The sequence below is a fragment of the Dysidea avara genome, chromosome 4 (assembly GCF_963678975.1).
Source record: "Dysidea avara chromosome 4, odDysAvar1.4, whole genome shotgun sequence".
In the NCBI taxonomy this organism is placed as follows: domain Eukaryota; kingdom Metazoa; phylum Porifera; class Demospongiae; order Dictyoceratida; family Dysideidae; genus Dysidea; species Dysidea avara.
The window spans coordinates 7,885,826-7,906,374 of NC_089275.1; the positions used below are offsets into that span (position 1 = coordinate 7,885,826).

General features: G+C 38.2%; 1 protein-coding gene across 1 annotated transcript; it reads right to left on the reverse strand.

Moving 5' to 3' along the window:
• Window positions 1-9,235: 9,235 nt before the first annotated feature.
• On the reverse strand, window positions 9,236-11,271 carry LOC136253009 (TNF receptor-associated factor 4-like). Its single transcript, XM_066045597.1, has one exon. The coding sequence runs from the start codon at window positions 11,080-11,082 to the stop codon at window positions 9,445-9,447; it is 1,638 nt and encodes a 545-aa protein (XP_065901669.1). The 5' UTR covers window positions 11,083-11,271; the 3' UTR covers window positions 9,236-9,444.
• Between the last annotated feature and the right edge of the window lie 9,278 nt (window positions 11,272-20,549).

Consider the following 20,549-nt stretch of genomic DNA (forward strand, 5'->3'; position numbering starts at 1 on the left):
CTACACCCCGTCACTTTACAAGTCGTATCTCAGTATTGGAACAGAATATTTGCATTCTGTAACTTGCATCCTAAAGCCAATGCAATGCTTACTAAGAGCTGAAAATTGCATTACCACAGCGTTATGGTACAAAATGTTATGAGTGATGAACATTTGAAAAAGTGTGCCTACATGCCCTATTTTCGCAGGCCCAGTCAGTTGTAAACATGTTTGTATGCCTGAATTGTCTATACTAAATATATGGATATTTTCAAAGCCCTATAACTTACTTGTTTGTGGCCGTATTAAAGAGATGTTTTGATAAACAGTTGAGGTGTTTAAAGGGCTTCACAGCACTTATAAATGTTGGCCCATGTAACAAAAGTTATTAATAAGAAACAAGGGCTCTGGTAAACGCAAACAGACTTATAAACAGCATCATCCTTAAACATTAAAATTCTTATTATTTCATGCATGACCATATGGGTGATTTTCCAAAATTCAGTCACAAATTGGCCAATTCACTTTTCAGTAAAAAGTTGCAAAATCAAAGGTGGGATGTTAAAAATAATAAATAATGGCTTTTGTGCTTTTTTTTATTAAAATGCATTATCATTAGCCATTTCATAATTATGTAGGTGCATTTGCTAAACTTCTAACAAAGCAAACTCTGCACCTTTTATGCTGGAATACATTTTTTATTTAATAAGTGTGGATCAGTCAACTTTTCTTTCTGTCAAAATTTCTACAGTATTGGAAAGCACGACGTAGGGAATACAACATGAAAAAATGTGGTGTTTTGTGCAGAAGTAGATTGGAGCCTCCACAAATTGTGACTGAATTTTGGAAAATCACCCATATAGGCGCACGTGAAATAATTAGAATTTTCATGTTTAGTAGGTTGCTAATAAGAGCAGGGCACAGTTTCAAAAATATTTCAAGAATTTTCTTGTAATTTAAGGTATTGAGAATGGCTTACAACCATTAACAAATAGATTTGCACTATAAAGTTTGTGATGTGATCATTAAATATTTTAGCTGTCAAATGCGCCCATATGGGTGATTTTCCAAAATTCGGTCACAATTCAGTGTTTATCTAAATATTTCAACAAATCAGAATAGAAAACTATACAAGCAATGATATCTGTAGAAAAGAATATGTGTACCAAGCTGTAAAAAGGTGTATCAAAATATCAAATAGCATGGCTATAATAACTACTTAAATGTAAAGTTTCTGGTATTAGCTTCACTGTAAAGCCTTAGCTACCTGGCCTTTATCATGTCTAGTAGCTATTTATAAAAGATACATCCTTTTTACATTTTAGGTGAATTGTGTAGATTATTAAATCACCTGACAGCTTAATGTAGCAAAGTATCATCATTATGGTGATCATCTGACTAGTGGATATCATCGTGATGTATGCAGACATGAACACTGCAAAAAAATTGTAAACATGAATAACTACAGGAGTAGCAAAATATTCTTGAGAACATGTAGAGAGCAAATGGAGAATTTCATATTCCTCACATAAGTATAACTAGGGAATGCAATTTGTTAAAATAGTTTGGGTTTCTAGAGCCTGTATACTGAACTATTGCCTTGCTTTGAGCTGGCAGTTTGAAATATATAATAAGTGTGCAGTGGGGTATTTCCTGTGAATGTCTTTTCTAATGTACTCTAAGGATTAACAACTAAAGAATAGCCTCTTAAGCTATACTGTAACTGTTATCCTAGAGTTGCTAGCAGAGAAATGATGTTCTGATACAGCATTCAGCAGTTGCAGCTCTACATCAGAGTCAATGAATGTAGATAGCAAATATTGTGCATGGTAGATCTTTTATTTTAATGTAAAGAGAAACCAGCCCTAGCTATAATGACACTCCCTTAATACTCTAAGCTAGGACATTTTATTTAAGATTATGTTACACTTACAGAACTATAAACCAGGACTTACAGAACAAAGAATAGAGAAGAATAGATAGGGCTTAGACTGTCAAGAGACATCTTCCCCAAATGCAATGTCAACCGAGGCTGTATATCATTAGTAGGGGCGTACGTAACACTATAATTTACACATAATAATTGTAAATGTTTCTATTGAGTCAGCATGGACAACTTCTTATATAGCAGTTGATTTAATTTTGGGTATATTTCCAAAAGGAGTACTTACAACAGATAGAGTTGGATAGTATACAGTAGCTGGAATTTTATAAGATGTGATTAGTACGTAGCTAGTACGAGTAAAATCAAATGTTCGCTCTTCCTATGAAGACAAAGACGATTTTCTGAAACAATAGGAATAAGGATCAAATGCTGGCATAATAGGACAAAACTTGAGCACAATGCACTAGTAAAAAAAAAAATGCAAGCAAATAAAAAATGACATTATGAGCCGTATAAATTTACTCATTGATAGAACCAAAATAATAATGAGCACATCTAATTTTGGTAGATGTGTAATTTCTAAAGTTGATGGTCATTGATAGTTAATTACTGGTTATTGGTTATTGTTATATAGCTAGTTATTCCTCAACCTTAAGAAGTTGTCCTGACATATAGAATAATAAAAGATTCACTTTTGTCTTTAAGACAGATGCGCGATGTGACATGCATGACCCATTAAAAGGACTACAAAAAAGCTCTGACCATTCTTGCTTGGTCTTGAGGGTCAGCAATAAATGTCAGAGATGGCTGGGACAACCGATGTCAACAACACATTCAGCTATAAGCCAAGACAATGAACAAGAGTTGTTTACAGGTAAAGCAAATGGCATAACGGTGAATATATATATGCATGCATTCAATAATTGCCTATTGTTGCAATCCATAAACATGTTGCAGCATGGCTTCATCACATACCACTTGTTTTGTTGTTGGGTGGGAAGAAAATGATTCATTATTTCTTCCTACCATCACGAATAGCTGACACAACTAAAAGTATTGTACTCATACTAGTAGTTTAAAGAAGTTAACTAACAATGCATAGCTATACATTGTTGTTTTTTCTACAAGCTGTCTGTAGATCAAGTCACCACATGCATGGTCTCTTTTTTCTGCATTCAGCACAATTAGCTATTCTTTATTCTGTGCCACTACTGTGAGAAGGCAGGGAGTGAATACACAGAGTCAGAAACATATAACTAGAACATGTAACAGTATCTCAGGCCCAGTGGTGACTTGATCCCTAGCAATAATTTCAAGTTTCTCAGCCGGTTGTTTCTGACTCCCTGCATGTTTTACATTACAGGCTTTCTGTGATCTCTATCGGGATAGTCTAGTTATTAATAAAATATCCTTATATTTGCCAGAACATATTATTAATGCATGCAGGGTAAGGCAGCAAGGCTACAGGCTGTAGCTACAGTCAGTAGCCTGTAGCCTTGCCCTGCATGCGGCATTAATAATGTGTTCTGGAAAATATACTGTACGTAAAATTACACACTGTATAGCTAGCTCCTATAAGTTAGGCTGTTTAGCTAATAATGATGCACGGTAAAATTTACCTACATTAAGTATACACGAGTATGCAGTAGGTACGAACGTAGATAGCTAGCTACAGGCTGAAAAATATATAAATTTCTGGCTATAGTGTACTCGAGGGCTACAAATAGATAACGTTTACGCATACCTCTAAATTGCCACGCATCCTGTGTGATTCTCACGATTTCAGGCGCAATATTACGCTCTCACTCCCAAGGTTTTGAATCTCACGCCTATAATAAAGTTGAAACGATCCAAAAGTCCGTAAATTTTTTGTACACAGTTCGTATCACGTGATCCATCTCACGTGATATAGGATGTGTGGGTGCGTGCGTAGGTCTGCGTCAAATATTCCAGCATAATAAAAGCATATCAGGCTGAAGTGCTATATTGGCCTGCTAGTATATTAGGAAACTATGGAGTTTAATTCCATGAAAGTAGATTGATACTCCCTAATAGAGCAATCAGTGGAAACTGCAAACTGTAATAGAGCACTTAAATAGCTACAATCCCTACATTGTACAAAGCTTCGTAAATCGATACTCTCTAATAGAACAGCCACTTTGTACTGAAATACTCTAATAGAGCATTCACTGATTAAAATGTTTCAAGATATATAATAAGTAAGGAGTTTTGCTAAGGCCACTCCAAATAAGTAAGGAGTTTAATAAGTAAGGAGTTTTGCTAAGGTCGCACTATTGGTGTTTCTCCAACTATTGCTCGATCGGTAGCTTCTGCTAACATGAAGCAACAAATTTTACAATTTTTACAATCCATCGATAAGTGTTCTGTTCGGGGAGAATATAAGATATGGATCTTAAAAAACTTTGTGTCTTCTGTTCTACATTTTCATTTAGCTGTTGAGAGGCTTACCGTGTCTTCTATTATTTCAGCACAGTCATCAGTATTGAAATTTGTGAAAAATTGGTTGAACCTTTCCAGAAATTGTACTCCTGGAACTGTTTTCCACCCGGATGTGTTGGATCTCCCCTTTTTACCACACCTGAAGCAATCAGCCAAACTTTCATACATTCTGGCTATTGAACGGTCAGTTGATCCACTGATTATAGAGCTGCGACATTCTATTTTAGCTAACAGATCCGATATCTCTTCCACTGTCCTTGACTGTTTATCTGCTGCTAAGGCTTCAGTTGCCAACATTCACTCTGCAACTTTCAAGAACCATGCTCGCCACAACTTACGCTCTGCTCACATTGAATATTGGAAGTCAAAACTGGAACCATTAACTGTTCAAAATAAATTTTTAGATATTGTAACTCTGGAGCAAGCTTGCCCTCTGTGGAAGAGACTGATGTATGGCCTCCCTGAAAAACAGCTGTCCTTCCTGCTACGTGCTGGTTGTGACACTCTACCAACCCCTATGAACCTGGCCAGATGGAACATCATTACTGACCCTAGATGTGCTCTTTGTCAAGCTCCTCAACCCACAACAAACCATATTTTGACTGGCTGTCCTGCTGCTCTAGATCAAGGCAGGTATACCTGGAGACATGATTCAGTTTTACAGGTCCTTGTTCATGGGCTCCAACAGCATTTACCTGAAACATTCAAACTTTACGCTGACCTTCCTGGTTATCTAGCTAGTTCCAGCCCCCCTAGTACCATCCCAACCAATCTTTCCTCCACCCTCAGCAGGCCTGACTTGGTATTGGTTTCTAATGATTCCATTTGTTTGTTCGAATTGACAGTACCAACTAATACCCAGCAACATCTTCTTGCTGCTAGAGCTAGAAAGGAAGATCGATATAGCTCCTTGCAATATGACCTCCAGCTTTCTGGGTTAACTGTCAATCTTGTTCCAATTGAAATTGGTTGTTTAGGCCACTTTTTGCCAGAAACAATTGCTCAAATGGCTACTGCTTGTGAAGTGCCAAAGAAAACCATAAGATCCTTGTTTGAGCAGGCAGCTCGCATTGCTGTGTCCTGTTCTTACAGAATTTTTAATTCTAGAGCCTCCCCGGGCTGGGATCTTTTAGACCACCTTAGGTAAACTTTAAGTATTACATATATGTAGATATAGTTTTTTTTTTTTTTTTTGTGTATTGTAATTTAATTTACCTTTAGTTAATGTAAGTCTTGCCAGGGCTCCTGTACTGATCCATCAGCACATGGTACCCCTGTGTCTAGGCCCCTGTATGCTTGTAATGTATATTTTGTCTTAATCATTAAGACGTTTATTCTCTTCTCTTCTGTTTCCCGGGCGGGCGTTCCATTTCCATTATTTCATTATACGATTGGCAGCTTTTCAAGCTATCATTTGCCGGGCACAACCATAAAAAGAGCATGCTTAAGCTTGTACCTTCGTTTTTAAGTAGCTAAATAAGAAAAACGTGAATTTGTGCTGACTTGATAGTACCAAGAGTTCATAATATTAGTGTATGAACTCTTGATAGTACTGCTGACACTGTACAAGATGGCTTTTACTGAGCCTGTACAGAATGCAAGAATAACCGGAAAATAGACTTAATAGTGGAAGAATACGGAATAGTGGAATATTTAGAGCTGACAGTAACCAGATTCGGGCGGTGGACGGGAAACAGAGAATTTATTTGGAGTGGCCTAACCTAGGAGCATAATGCAAGTATGGGAATACTGAAAAGCATAGTTAATAGGTGAATTTTCAGGCAAAGTTTTGACTCATGCAGGCCTCTGTGTGTGCATGTGCGTGCGTGTGTGTGATGTGTTGTGCCCCCTCATATAATTGTACAGTGCTTGTTAATGATTGACTGCATGTAATGACTCGTGAAGTTAGCAATTGTGATACTACCTTGCTCATCCAACTGCTCTGATTTTATATCTCTCCAGCAACCGACAAGTATTGGAAGTGGTCCGAAAGGTAATAAATTGATGTCTCTCTTGTGTAAATTTCATACACGTGCCTACTATATACTGATTATGATTATGATTAAATTATATAAGGTAAAGGAACAACCTGTATAGCTTGGATGAAAACCATGCATTGTCTTTTTGCTAACTGTTCTAGACCACATTTTTGTGCATCCTTTCAGCAACTACCTGACTGCTTTATTAGGGCCGATAGTACATTAAAATTGCGTATGTTAAAGCTTGCTGTGAGTGCTATACAGCGCTCATCACTGACCACACACCAGTAGCAGGATTATTGTTATTATAAACACACACTGATAAACACCAACATCTGATGATGAGTGAAAATCTTTTATCTGCAGTACAGCAGTAGCTATCTATTGATGTTGCACTAATGATACAAGAAGGCAGATCCAGACTTTTAGAAGAGTGGCCATACTGGGGAAGGTATTTGTGTGCAAAGCACACTAACATGTAAAGTATACCAAATGATCGACAAGGGTCTGTGGGCACCCCCCATGGAGATGGAATTAATCTGAGCGTGATTTCAGCATGAGTTTATCACAAAATGATTATTAACTGTTGCACGTGTGATTGGGTGACTGCTCTATAATGGCATCCTGATCTATATATTTTATATAGTAAGCTTCTAACTAACAAAGTTGCTATTGTCTGACTGAAATACATGGTACCTAACAAATTTTTTAACATTAGACCCTCTGAAATTGAATTTGAGGTTGATTTAGCAGAATAGCTATACTGTTAGCTACTGAATATTTGCCTGTATGACTCAGTGCTAACTGCATTAGGGAAACTATTCTATTAGAATATTTTGATCTTGATGTTTATATTATAGTGTACAATTGTTGATGGGTCAGGCTATTCCTAGCTGAACTATTTGTTGTATAATAGTTCTGCACAGTAGCTACACACAGGGGCGGATCTAGGGGGGGTGGGCTTTGGGGGCTGAAGCCCCCCCGCCCTTCATATTTAGGCTTCACTTGATCAATATGTTGAGGATAATAATGAAATTTTGTCTTAACATAATTATATGATCCCTAATAATACAAATACTCATAAAACCACCTTATAAACATCTTTCCAAGGCAGTATTAGTGGATTTATGCTAAAAGTTATCCAAAAAGGACCCGGATCAGCATTGGAGGTGTACAAGATCGAGATACTCTAATAGAACAGTCACCTAACTACTCTAATAGAACATTCAGTGTAAGCATAAAAGTTGGTTCTGTTATGGAATTTTTCCAAATCTGCCTGTGCCTATACATACAGTGAAATGCATTGGTCTGTTTAAAAGGCTTGTTCATCTACTTGTGTAGTTATTACTGGTACTGGTATACTTAAGTCAGGTACACAATTTCCATTGAAAATGCTCTCAGATTACATCTCGTATCATGCAAATTTCAAAATTTTCCAGTTCCAACATTATTAATCTATCATGCACGCAATTGTGAGAGGGTGCATCATGTGCTTGGTTGTCTGAACCTACCCAAACCTTTCCATTTGCAAATGCTGCAGAGAGCCATATATATCTAAAGGCAGTATATAAAATATCTACAGGCAGAAATATACATTTTATGTGGAAATGTCTCCAAATTGCAGTATTTTAGCATCTATTTTTCCCCCAGGCCCCCCTAGTTCCAGCATGCTTCACACACCTCCACCCAAGAGATTAGTACCTTGAGTTAGCCCCCCCCCCCCCCCCCCCTTTTATAATCCTAGATCCGCCCCTGACACACTTATATGAGACCAGGTGTATCTAGACGGTAAAGCACAAGAGCAAAAAAGGTTAATTTGCTCACAATGGAAGCCCTTCTAGCATAATAATTATATCACTGATAAAGTACAGAAAAATCCTTATTTATAACTGCATAGTTTGCTACGCTGCTTTTCTAAATAATATGATTACTTTATTAGAGTGATTGACTGCTTTATTAGAGTATCTCAATCTCGTATACAAATACCTCTGGTATGGCACCAAAATTCTTTGGTAGGGTGCAGGCTCACCCCTAGATATGCCACTGAATCTCTAGACAGGGTCTTACCTTTGAATTAATTTAATTTTAGAATCTGTTACAAACTTAAATTACTATTAATTTTATAAATAATAGGAATTTAACTTTGCAATCAATTCATGAACGGCAAATTCAATTGAAAATGTAATTTGATATCGAAATGGAGAATTATTTATTTTGGCCTCAGAATAGATTTTTACATTCATTGAATGGCAAATGGATCATCGAAGACTATCCATTTGCCATTCATCTATAATTATTCTGACAAACTCTGAATAGAAAGGTTTAATTTAATAACAGATTTTGTTGCACAACAATTAGACAAAAGTAACTGTAAGTGCTAAGTAAATTACATCCGTCATACACATACTTATGAACAGCACTATTGGGGCTACAGCATAATTAAGGATAAAACAGCACTGGATGAGATTTTCTCCCTACCCATTGACAAAGAATAAAATGCGGTCTGGCCACATGAGACTATATACACATATCATAGTATTAACAGTAGTCCATGTGAGTGTTAATAGTCCAAGGTGCACAGTATTACTTGTGTTCCAGCTTCCTTGTAGCATACAACAGGCCTGTTAATTAGTATAACCCTCAGTAATTTTCTGTTGACTAAGCTGTGTGAGAAACTCGCTATCTTCCATACCAACTACTCAATCTTTGTAGCTAGGTCAAAGCTAAGCATTTATTGTCCAACACTTTCAGTACAATGTAAGTTTAGAGACTGTTAAGTTAGAGAAATCATGCAAGACATGCATATGGAACAACCTGATATCTGGCTTTCACTCTGGGCACCTGTCATCTCTGTTACGGGCTGCTTTTATACTGCAGTTAACTTGGCATGACAATTAAAACCTTATTTTTGTAATATGATTAATGAGTGAAACTGAAAAAAAATCAATGCAATTAAAGTATGCACAAAACTATGCACTTATATGATAATTGATTTTTGGACAAGATAACAGTTGTGACAGTAACCATGGATACAACCACCATAATACCGCATGAACTGTGAGAGAACAATACAATACTACAACTTTGAAGAGGATATAACTAAAGCTACACTGTATGTTATGGTTCCAAATGTAACTATGTTTACAGTTTACTAACTTGGAAAAATATACAATCATCTTTGAGATACTGACGTGTGGGAGTGACCTTATGGAGGTCTTCTATGGAAATGAATTTTGACCATCCCCAGCCTTTACCTTTGTTACCATTGGTGACTCTACCAGCATGAACATCTGTGGTACTATCATCATAGATCATAGTCCCTGAATGATGCTTACAGTCACTGATCTGGTTCAACAGTTTCACTTCAAACTTTCCCCTCAGTGGCCATGATAGCTCATCATCATGTGGACCCTTCATGAGGTACAGGAACACTGACAGGTGAGTACCTTTACCATCACCATTACCAGCAGGATTAACACGCAGGCATATCTTGTATCCTTTATCATGAGAATAAAATGCACTGTCACTGCATAATATGGACCTCTCCTTATGAATGTCACCAATACACACAATTACTGGGCACACCTGATCATCTGATTTCACCACTGCTTTCCCAGCCATTAAATTGAGAGACCACTGTGCTGTTAAAATGACTGAGGCTGAGTGTGTGTCTCTGCAGTAATGCTTTGCTTGTGTAACAATTGGATGTAGTGCCATCATTACTGTAGTTAGTTGGGATGAAGTTAGTGATAAATGTTTCTCCATTTTCTCTTTCTTGTGAAACTCCAAGTCCTTACGCATCATCCTCTCTCCACATCCCACATTGTGATACTCACACTGGACCATCTCAAGAGGACACTCCACCCTGTGTGTTTCCATGTCTTCACGAGGGAGACTTCCAACTCCACACTTGTTCAGACAGGAGATGGGAAATTTGGGACACTGTTTTTTGTGCTCTCCCTCAATAAACTGATATTCTCCTGTAATGTGGCAGCACCAACAGTCAACTTTACGACATGGACACTCAGTTTCAATATGAATGGTCAGATATTGTCGTTGTAACATCTTACCACATTTATATGAGCACTTAACTTCCTGAAGAGGACACTCTTTCTTGTGCTCTTCCATGTCTTTACGAGAAATACATCGAATTACTCCTTTGGCATAAGGGTGTGTACGTGCACGTCCTTTACAATTGCGAAATGAATAAGGACAACTAAGTGTACAACTGTTAGGACAAGGTAAAGGAAGCTTGGGGCACTGCTTCTTATGTTCTCCCTCAATAAACTGATTTCCTCCTGTAATGTGACAGTACCGACAGTCAACCTTATAACATGGACACTCAGTCTCAACATGACTGGTTAGATATTGTCGTTGTAACACCTTCCCACACTCATTGGAACACTGTACATCCTCAAACTGACAACCATCACTGTTTCCAAGGTGATTATTGATGTCATTCAGTTCACCCTGCCACTCACAGCCTCTCTCCTTGTTAGTACACATCACATGAAGACTCCTAATCTCTCGATCAGCTTGTTTGTTGACGTAAGCCAGAAATTCTTTCTCACGGCAAACTGGACAAACGTTACTTACAGCAATGGGTTTCTTGACATAGTCCAGACAAGACTTACAGAAAACATGTCCACAACATGTAGTGAGGTAAGGATCTCGACTGGGAAGGTGACAAATGTTACAAACAAGACGATCTGGTGGATCATCAGCAAATTTGTAATCATATCCACCTGAGCATCCACTATTGTCACTGGACATGGCCATAGTGTCAAGGTTGTTGCTGTGACGAATGCTCACGAGTCACTGAGGTGGCGAAACGCGGACAAGCCCTTAACGGCGACGATTATGATTATGACGATCTAACCTGTGATGAGATCTCGGTTGAGATGTTGTAACCAAGATGACCATTGAACGACGGCCGAGTCCGCCTATAGACACGTGTTCTGTGCGTGGGCGTACAATGGCTCTGATCTGGAGAGCATTAATAAAAGTAGCTAGCCGCACTTGACTGTGAAAGTAGATCTACAAGGTAGAGGAGTATAATAATCAAAAATTTCCTGGAGGCATTCCCCAGACCCCCTGGCTTGACATGATTTGCATGCTAAAACTGTCAATAAGCTTATCAGCTAACGGTTTGCTTTTAGTTGTTCTAAAATCACTCTCATGTTCATTTTCAGAGTCTAATTTTCAAAAATTTCCTAGCTGGGGGCATGCCCCCAAACCCTCCTAGGTTGGCGTGCTTTGCATATGCTAAAACTGTTGATAAGCTTATCAGTTAGTAGCTTGTAGTTGTAGTCTAGTAGCTAAGCTTGTTTTTGTAAAATTGCTCTCATATTCAATCTCAGAGTCTAATTTTCAAAAATTTCCTGGGGGTGCATGCTAAAACTGTTAATACACTTATCAGTTAGTAACTAGTTTGCTTTTAGTTATAGTCCAGTAGCTAGTAAGCTAACCTTGTTCTAGTAAAATCGCTTTCATAATCAATTTCAGAGAGTCTAATTTTCCTGGAGGGTATGCCCCCCAGCTTGGTTTGCATGCTAAAACAATAAGCTTATCAGTTAGTAGCTAGTTTGCTTGAGCTGTAGTCTAATAGCTACTTAGCTAAGCTTGTTCTTGTAATGTCCTTTTGTCTGTTTTTCTTTATTGAAAATTACAGGTTATAGGGTCCCACATTCTAAATTTGTCCTGGGCCCCCTAAATCCTCTCGGTTGTCCTGACCATCACTACCATGTAGCTATAGTTAGTGACATCAGCAACACCATCATGATTATGATGAACAAAATGAAAATTAAGTACATGATAATTGTGGATCCTCAGTCAACATGTGCATAACCACATGTCTGACCAACATGGGTCAGCTGTGGGCATGGCAAGGAAAATAAACACGCCAATTATATAACTAAAATTACAGCTACATAATTACAGCTAACACATACAAATTAAAATCAGTCCGGATTGATTGTCCATTCTTTGGAGTTTCTACCATAGAAAATTCTCAGAGATTGAGGCACTGACTATTTCATTCAAAAGTCCTCTAGCACTCACTTTAGAAAATAGGGGTACTTGCTGGGTAAAATTAATGACATCTTTAATTGCAAGAATAGAATTAGGTAGAAAATGGCTCAAAACATTAACTTCCACAGTTCTGTAGCAGTGAGAAATCTTCAAACAACCTAACTTAGCAAAACAAGGCTGACAAAACAAGGCTTCCACACACATCCACTTTTATGGCTTTGAATCACCATAACTCAATGTAGGAGCATGACATTAGTTTCAAATTTTGACCTGGAATTTTACAAAACTTTTAGGGCAATAACTTACTGTGTAGTCAAGTTACAGTTGGTTGAAGTCAGAAAATTGGATGTGTGTGGAAGCCTTGTTTTGTCAAATTCGGTCACATATTCAGGTAATCTCAGTAATAAGCTGTAAATTTAAGAAACATAGGCGGCAGGCCAACTTGAAGTCATGCATAGCTAATAGTAAAACAAACTAGTCAGTGAAGGCCACTACTAAAATAGTGAAAGCCACTACTAATGTCTGCTGCAATACTCACTCACTATTTTTGTGTAGTGATGTGTCCTAATTTTGTTGTGACCATCACTACCATGTAGCTATAGCTAGTGATGTCAGTTCACTACTAGCTAGCTATAGTGCAGTGACGTTCACTACTAGTGTAGTGAGGGTCACTACCAAAGAGTAGTGAAGGTCACTACAAAAGTGGTGAATGTCACTACACAAAAATCATGAGCACTGTGGCAGAAATTAGTAGTGAAATTCATAACTTTTTTAGCTATATAGCTAGTGTGTGATTTTCTGCTAGCTAGCTATACCACAAGCAATGTTGGATTGGATACAGGATACTATGCCGGTATATAAAACACAGCTATGCGTACGTATAGTTTATTATTTGCATGCAGCATCATTCTGTTCAGCACTATAAGCATACTAGCCAGCTGTACATCACGTGTATGTGCCGCATACACTTTATATGATTTTCATTGATAATGTCTCTCATTAATGGAAGCATTTTTTATGTGCATACAGGGCATCGTGTATACCCACCCACCCATCAGGAATTTCTGGCTATGTACGTCACTGATATAAAAAAGTCTCTATAATGTCTACTATATGTGCTACTAGGTATCTACACTGTTAAACTGTGGTGATATCCGCATAAAGTGTTATGATTACTCCTGAATTTTAACAGTGTAGGAGGCTACAGGTGTAATTTCATTTTAAGCAAAAACAATGAAATGTATAAACAATAAATCCTTTGTGGTGCTCATAAAAGACCACTCTGGCATAATTATATATAGCACATAGCTAATTATATAGTGGACCATTCTAGTTACAAACTTGATACTTGTGTCCATGCATTTTGCAACTAAAACATTAATTCTGCAGATTTTAAACCTTCTTATAGCCATCCCGGCAGCATCTGGGGCTGTGCCTCCAGACCCCTGCTACCAGAAATTCTATGCTTGATCCACTGAGCTCCACGCATAGGTTTTCCTTCTACATTATTACTTCTGTTTCATTTTCTGCTTGTCTTTTCAGCAACTGTAAAGTACACAGTAGCTATATTGTTTAACATTACAAATTTCCAAAGGATCGGAGATGCTCCAAAATATAACCAAGAGTTCATAATATTTGTGTGGGGGAGAGTGTCTAACTGGAGTACATTCAGCATAACACACTGCAGCAAGTAACACCACGGGCTTCTCTTAGAAGAAAGGCTTGATCTTATCACCAATCATCACCTATCAACAGTTCTTTGTCATCAGTAGAATCAGGCTAGAGGTGTACATATGACTAGTCAAGTGAACTCCAGCAGTGGGCCATACTGGTAGTTAGACATTCTCCCCCATACATTATTATGAACTCTTGATACATATAACTACAGCATGAATGAGTTAGTGGTTCTACGGTTTACCCTCCCACGTATACGGGGGCTCATAGCATGAATGCTTTGTTTGTTGTATAGCCGGACTGAGTACAAAGTAGACTGATTTCAGGGGTGTCTGGGTACCAACCCTCACTGATCGGACTTTTAGAAATTAAAAAGCTTGATAATGGCTTGCAAACTAACAGCACAAAAATATGCTTTAAAATGGCTATACCAGCAACTTTTGCCCTAACCCTATAGAGAATGATCCCTCTGTAGGTAGTCGGTGCATGGAAATTTTGGAGAGGGGGTCAGATGTATGCCCTCCTAAAAAATGAAAAAAAACTTGCTTACTAATCTTGCAAATAACTTTGCAAGAATCTTTATATAACATAAGCGGTGAACTGAGCCATCCAAGCAACATGATCAGTTTTAATAATAACTCATGAATCACAGTTAGCTAGTTCTTTAAAATCGTTTTATTAAAGTTTTGCATTTCCAATGCACACAGTTCTGTAGTATCATGTACAAGGATCATCCTGATGTGTATCACTGTATAACAAAAGTTATTGAATGATGAAGTTTTAATGGTTACAGGTGGACATTAAATTATTGAAATCCCTCTGTATAAGCATAAATCAAGCAATTATCTCTGCAATGTTGATCAAATCTAATTAGTATTATAGAGATACCTTGTTGTTTAGTATATCTAATCCAAAACAGCTAAGCTGTAAAAAAAGTGTGCGGCCCTCAGAAAGGCTATGGTGAAAAAAGATGTGAAATCCAAGGTGACGGCCAAGAAATGGCTGTGATGGTAGGTTAATGGTAAAAATTTTAATAATGACAATTCAGGTAAATTTTGTGAAGTGGCACAAAAATTCACCTGAATTGTCGTTATTAAAATTTTTACCGTTAGCCTACCATCACAGCCATTTCTTGGCCGCCACCTTGGATTTCACATCTTTTTTTACCATAGCCTTTCTGAGGGCCGCACACTTTTTTTACAGCTTAGCTGTTTTGGATTAGATTTCATTTCTTTTTGTATTTGTGTACCCCAAAGCCGGCCTATGGCCAGCTTTGGGACTTTTTTAACCTATGTTTTTTTTCTTTACTACAGGAAGAAGAAAAGATGAAGTAGATGTACTTTAAATATTTTATCAGTAAATGTACAAATTATATATATAATACATATGTGACCGGATTTGCGAAAGGGGTCTTCCACACACATCCAATTTGCCAACTTTGACAATTGATAACTTCAGATTGGAAAAAGCTATTGCCTTGAAATTTGGGCAGTGGTGAGCACCACTATAGCTGAATACATGGTGAAATTTTCAGGTTAATATGTTACTTGAACACTGAGTTATGGTCTCCAACGTTTACAGAATTGGATGTGTGTGGAAGACCCCTTTTCGCAAATCCGATCACATATATTGATTACAGAAATCTCCATGGTGGTTTCTTTGTAACTGAACACTCTACAAGGTGACTTCTTCTAATTGCTCTCTCTACAGGGTGGATTGTTTGTAGCTGAACGATCTACAAGGTAACTTCTTCTTGCTGATCTCTCTACAGGGTGATGTGTTTGTAGCTGAATTCTGTATAGGTGATTTGTTTGCAGCTGAGATCTTTACAGAACGGTTTATTTGTAGCTGAACTCTCTAAAAGGTACCTTCTTCTAACTGATCTTTCTACAGGGCAATTTGTTTCTGGCAGAATTTTCTACAGGGTGATTTCTTTGCAGCTGAACTCTCTACATGGTGGTTTCTTTGTAGCTGAACTCTCTACAAGGTAATTTCTTCTAGCTGATCTCTCTACAGGGAGATTTGTTTGTAGCTGAACTATCTACAAGGTAACTTCTTATAGCTGATCTCTCTACAGGGTGATTTGTTCATAGCTGAATTCTGTACAGGTGATTTGTTTGCAGCTGAGCTCTTTACAAAATGGTTTCTTTGTAGCTGAACTCTCTCCAAGGTAACGTCTTCTAACTGATCTTTCTACAGGGTGATTTGTTTGTAGCTGAACTATCTACAAGGTAATTTCTTCTAGCTGATCTCTCTACAGGGTGATTTGTTTGTAGCTGAATTCTGTACAGGTGATTTATTTGCAGCTGAGCTCTTTAAAGAATGGTTTCTTTGTAGCTGAACTCTCTACAGGATGATTTGTTTGTAGCTGAAATCCCTACAAGGTAACTTCTTCTAGCTGATCTTTCTACAGGGCGATTTGTTTGTAGCTGAGTTCTCTACAGGGTGTTTGTTTGCAGCTGAATTCTCTACATGGTGGTTTCTTTATAGCTGGACTCTCTACAAGGTGACTTCTTCTAGCTGATCTCTGTACAGGGTGATTTGTTTGTAGCTGAACTCTCTACAGGTGATTTGTTTGTAGCTGAACTCTCTACAAGGTGATACTTCTAGGTGATCTCTCTACAGGATTCCTTGTTTCTAACTGAACTCTCAACAGGGTGATCTGTTCATAGCTGAACTTTCTATTGGGTGATTTGTTTGCAGCTGAACTCTCTATATGGTGGTTTCTTTGTAGCTGAACTCTCTACAAGGTAATTTCTTCTAGCTGAACTCTCTACAGGGTGACTTGTTTCTAGCTGATCTCTCTACAGGGTGATCTGTTCATAGCTGAACTTTCTACAGGGTGATTTATTTGCAGCTGAACTCTCTACAAGGTGAATTCTTCTAACTGAACTCTCTACAGAGTAATTTATTTTTTGCAGCTGAACTCTCTACATGGTGGTTTCTTTGCAACTGAACTCTCTACAGGGTGATTTGTTTGTAGCTGAACTCTCTACAGGGTGATCTGTTCTTAGCTGAACTCCCTATAAGGTAACTTCTTCTAGCTAATCTTTCTACAGGGCGATTTGTTTGTAGTTGAGTTCTCTACTGGGTGATTTGTTTGCAGCTGAACTCTCTACATGGTAGTTTCTTTGTAGCTGAACTCTCTACAATGTGACTTCTTCTAGCTGAACTCTCTACAAGGTGACTTGTTTCTAGCTGAACTCTCTACAGATGATTTGTTTGCAGCTGAACTCTCTACTTGGTGCTTTCTTTGTAACTGAACTCTCTGCAAGGTGACTTCTTCTAGCTGATCTCTCTACAGGACGATTTGTTTGTAGCTGAACTCTCTACATGATGGTTTCTTTGTAGCTGAACTCTCTACAAGGTGATTTCTTCTATAGCTGATCTTTCTACAGGGTGATTTGTTTGTAGCTGAACTCTATACATGATGGTTTCTTTGTAGCTGAACTCTCTACAAGGTGATTTTTTCTATAGCTGATCTTTCTACAGGGTGATTTGTTTGTAGCTGAACTCTATACATGATGGTTTCTTTGTAGCTGAACTCTCTACAAGGTGATGTTTTCTATAGCTGATCTTTCTACAGGGTGATTTGTTTGTAGCTGAACTCTCTACATGATGATTTCTTTGTAGCTGAACTCTCTACAAGGTAACTTCTTCTAGCTGATCTCTTTACAGGACAATTTGTTTGTAGCTGAACTCTCACATGATTGTTTCTTTGAAGCTGAACTCTCTACAAGGTGATTTCTTCTAGCTGATCTTTCTACAGGGTGATTTTTTTGTAGCAGAACTCTCTACAAGGAAACTTCTTCTAGCTGATCTCTCTACAGGGAGATTTGTTTGTAGCTGAACTCTCTACACGTGATTTGTTTGCGGCTGAATTCTCTACATGATGGTTTCTTTGTAGCTGAACTCTCTACAAGGTAACTTCTTCTAGCTGATCTCTTTACAGGGTGAATTGTTTGTAGCTGAACGATCTACAAGGTAACTTCTTCTAACTGATCTCTCTACAGGATGATTTGTTTGTAGCTGAACTATCTACAAGGTAACTTCTTCTAGCTGATCTCTCTACAGGGTGATTTGTTTGTACCTGAATTCTGTATAGGTGATTTGTTTGCAGCTGAGCTCTTTACAGACTGGTTTCTTTGTAGCTGAACTCTCTACAAGGTAACTTCTTCTAGCTGATGTATCTACAGGGTCACTAGTTTGTAGCTGAATTCTCTACATGGTGGTTTCTTTGTAACTGAACTATCTACAAGATGACATCTTCTAGCTGATCTTTCAACAGGGTGATTTGTTTGTAACTAAACTCTCTACAAGAAAACTTCTTCTAACTGATGTCTGAACAGGGTGAATTGTTTGTAGCTGATCTCTATACAGGTTACTTATTTCTAACTGATCTCTTGAATTCTGTTCAGGGTGACTGCTCTATTAGGATGACTGCTCTATTAGAGTATCTCGATCTCGCACTTGCTACACCAAGTTGGATTTCGTGTTATAACTCCGTGGTTTTACGTCTGATTCTTCTACACCATTGAAGAGCCTTTCTAAGATGATAACTCCATCTGTACAGCAATTTGCAAAGCATTACCCCAAGCGGTTTACCTGGTAGGCGTAGCAAGCAGTCGTTTTTTTATTAGCTAATCTCGATTGCGTAATTGTTACACACTGTTGGTTTTTTCGTTGTATCTTCCTGGTTTTTAGCTCGATTTCTTTCAAACCACAAAAGGTTTGAGGTTCAATAGTTAACCTATTCACCCACCGATTTTCAGCTTCTTCCCATACGCGGTTTACCCTGTAGGCGTGACAACATATTGGTGTTATTTTTCGTGAATAATCGCTCATAACTCTTTGCCTGTTTATCGTATTCCAGCCAAAGTTGGTACAGAGATGCGCCTTTATACCCCCCTTCTGTGTGCCAAATTTCAAGGCGATCGGATAAGGCGTTCGCGTTTTATAGCAGTTTTTGTAAGTGTACGAAAAGAGGAAGAAAAATAAAAAAAACGAAGAAACTGAGCCAATTTTTGAAGTCGCATATCTCGGGAACGCTTGAAGCGATTTCGCTCAAATTTGGAATGTGGAGTGCTGAAGGTGGAGGGAGTGTCCACAGCAAAATTCGTGTTGTTTCATCAAGGAAGCACAGAGCTACGGAGGTGCGAAAATTGCGTTTTCTTTCTTCCTGTCAATATACTCACGGGGTTGCGCGCCGGCTTCTTTGGCCGCACGACACACTACCGTGTATCTTGATACTCTGATATTCCAATGATTTTGTCCACCGGTAACCATTCATCATTCGATAACTTTTGTTATACACCTTTGATAAAGAAACAATACACATCAGGATGATCCTTGTAAATGATACTACAGAACTGTGTGCATTGGACTTCAATCAGGGGCATAGCCAGCCAATATTTGATGGTTGGGCATAACATCAACTTAACTACACACACAAGAAACACGCTCACTTTCATGTGAGACATTATCAAAGAAAAATATAAAAAAGTGTATGCACACAAGGCCTACAGCTACCTATACTATAGTGTAAATAAATGCTGCTTGCATGCATGCATACATTTACTAGCTATATGCTATCTATGATTATGATTATGATTATGATTACTGAAAACACAGTTACAAACTGATATGTTCAGGTAAGGAAAAAACATTACAAAACTTGTAGGGCAGGCATCCACCGACGATCGCCGTAGCTGAGTATCACGTGACATCAAACTGCTGAACCTACAAGAACCAACAATGTAAAACAGTTCATCACATATTTACCACAATCAACTGGCAGTATAGTTTACAGACCAACCACCACAGCGATATGAAATGTTTTTTCAATTAAACGCCACATGGTCCCTAATGAAGACCGGGGAGCTAATTTATGAACTATAACACAAATATCAGCATGCCAAGAAAGCTTCGTCCCAGACTTATAGCAGCCAATGTACATTTTGCATGAATCTGGTGTAAACCACAACTCGGTTAATCAGTACAATTTGTGCACGTGACGCTTTATAATGACTTGACCTTTTCTCCATTTCCAGCTCCATTTGCATATGCTATTATTGTTATCTAGAAGAGTCACGTTTTCCTGTTTTCTTTCATCAGCAGTAAGGTAGGCTATACGGTACTTTCCTTATCAAAAAAAATACGCTTGACAAATCCACTGAAACGAAATCTTACTGCCAGCACCATCCACACTGAATCCTACTGACGATTATCACTCACTGTGACTCAGAGATACAGTACCACGACTGTAGTGTACCACGACTGTAGTGTACCACGCTTTGACTCCATTTTAAATTTCGAATTTAAACCGCGCCAAGGAGCGTAGCACGTGCGTCTTTTATAGGGACTTCCCAAGGAATTTTCCGCGTAATGGATCACGTGATATACCATCTATCTCGATCTCTTCTGAAGTCATGGTTCAAGAAATGAGGTACATGTTTACGCTTTACAGTATCAAAGTAGGGTGGTTTTGTGTGCTGCTGTGAATCCCCGCGTGAATCTTAAGCTACTTATGATGGTTGGGCAAA

What these genes read in the sequence shown, in the direction of transcription:
- LOC136253009 (XM_066045597.1), bottom strand. Translation starts at nt 11,082, where the DNA reads ATGGCCATGTCCAGTGACAATAGTGGATGCTCAGGTGGATATGATTAC.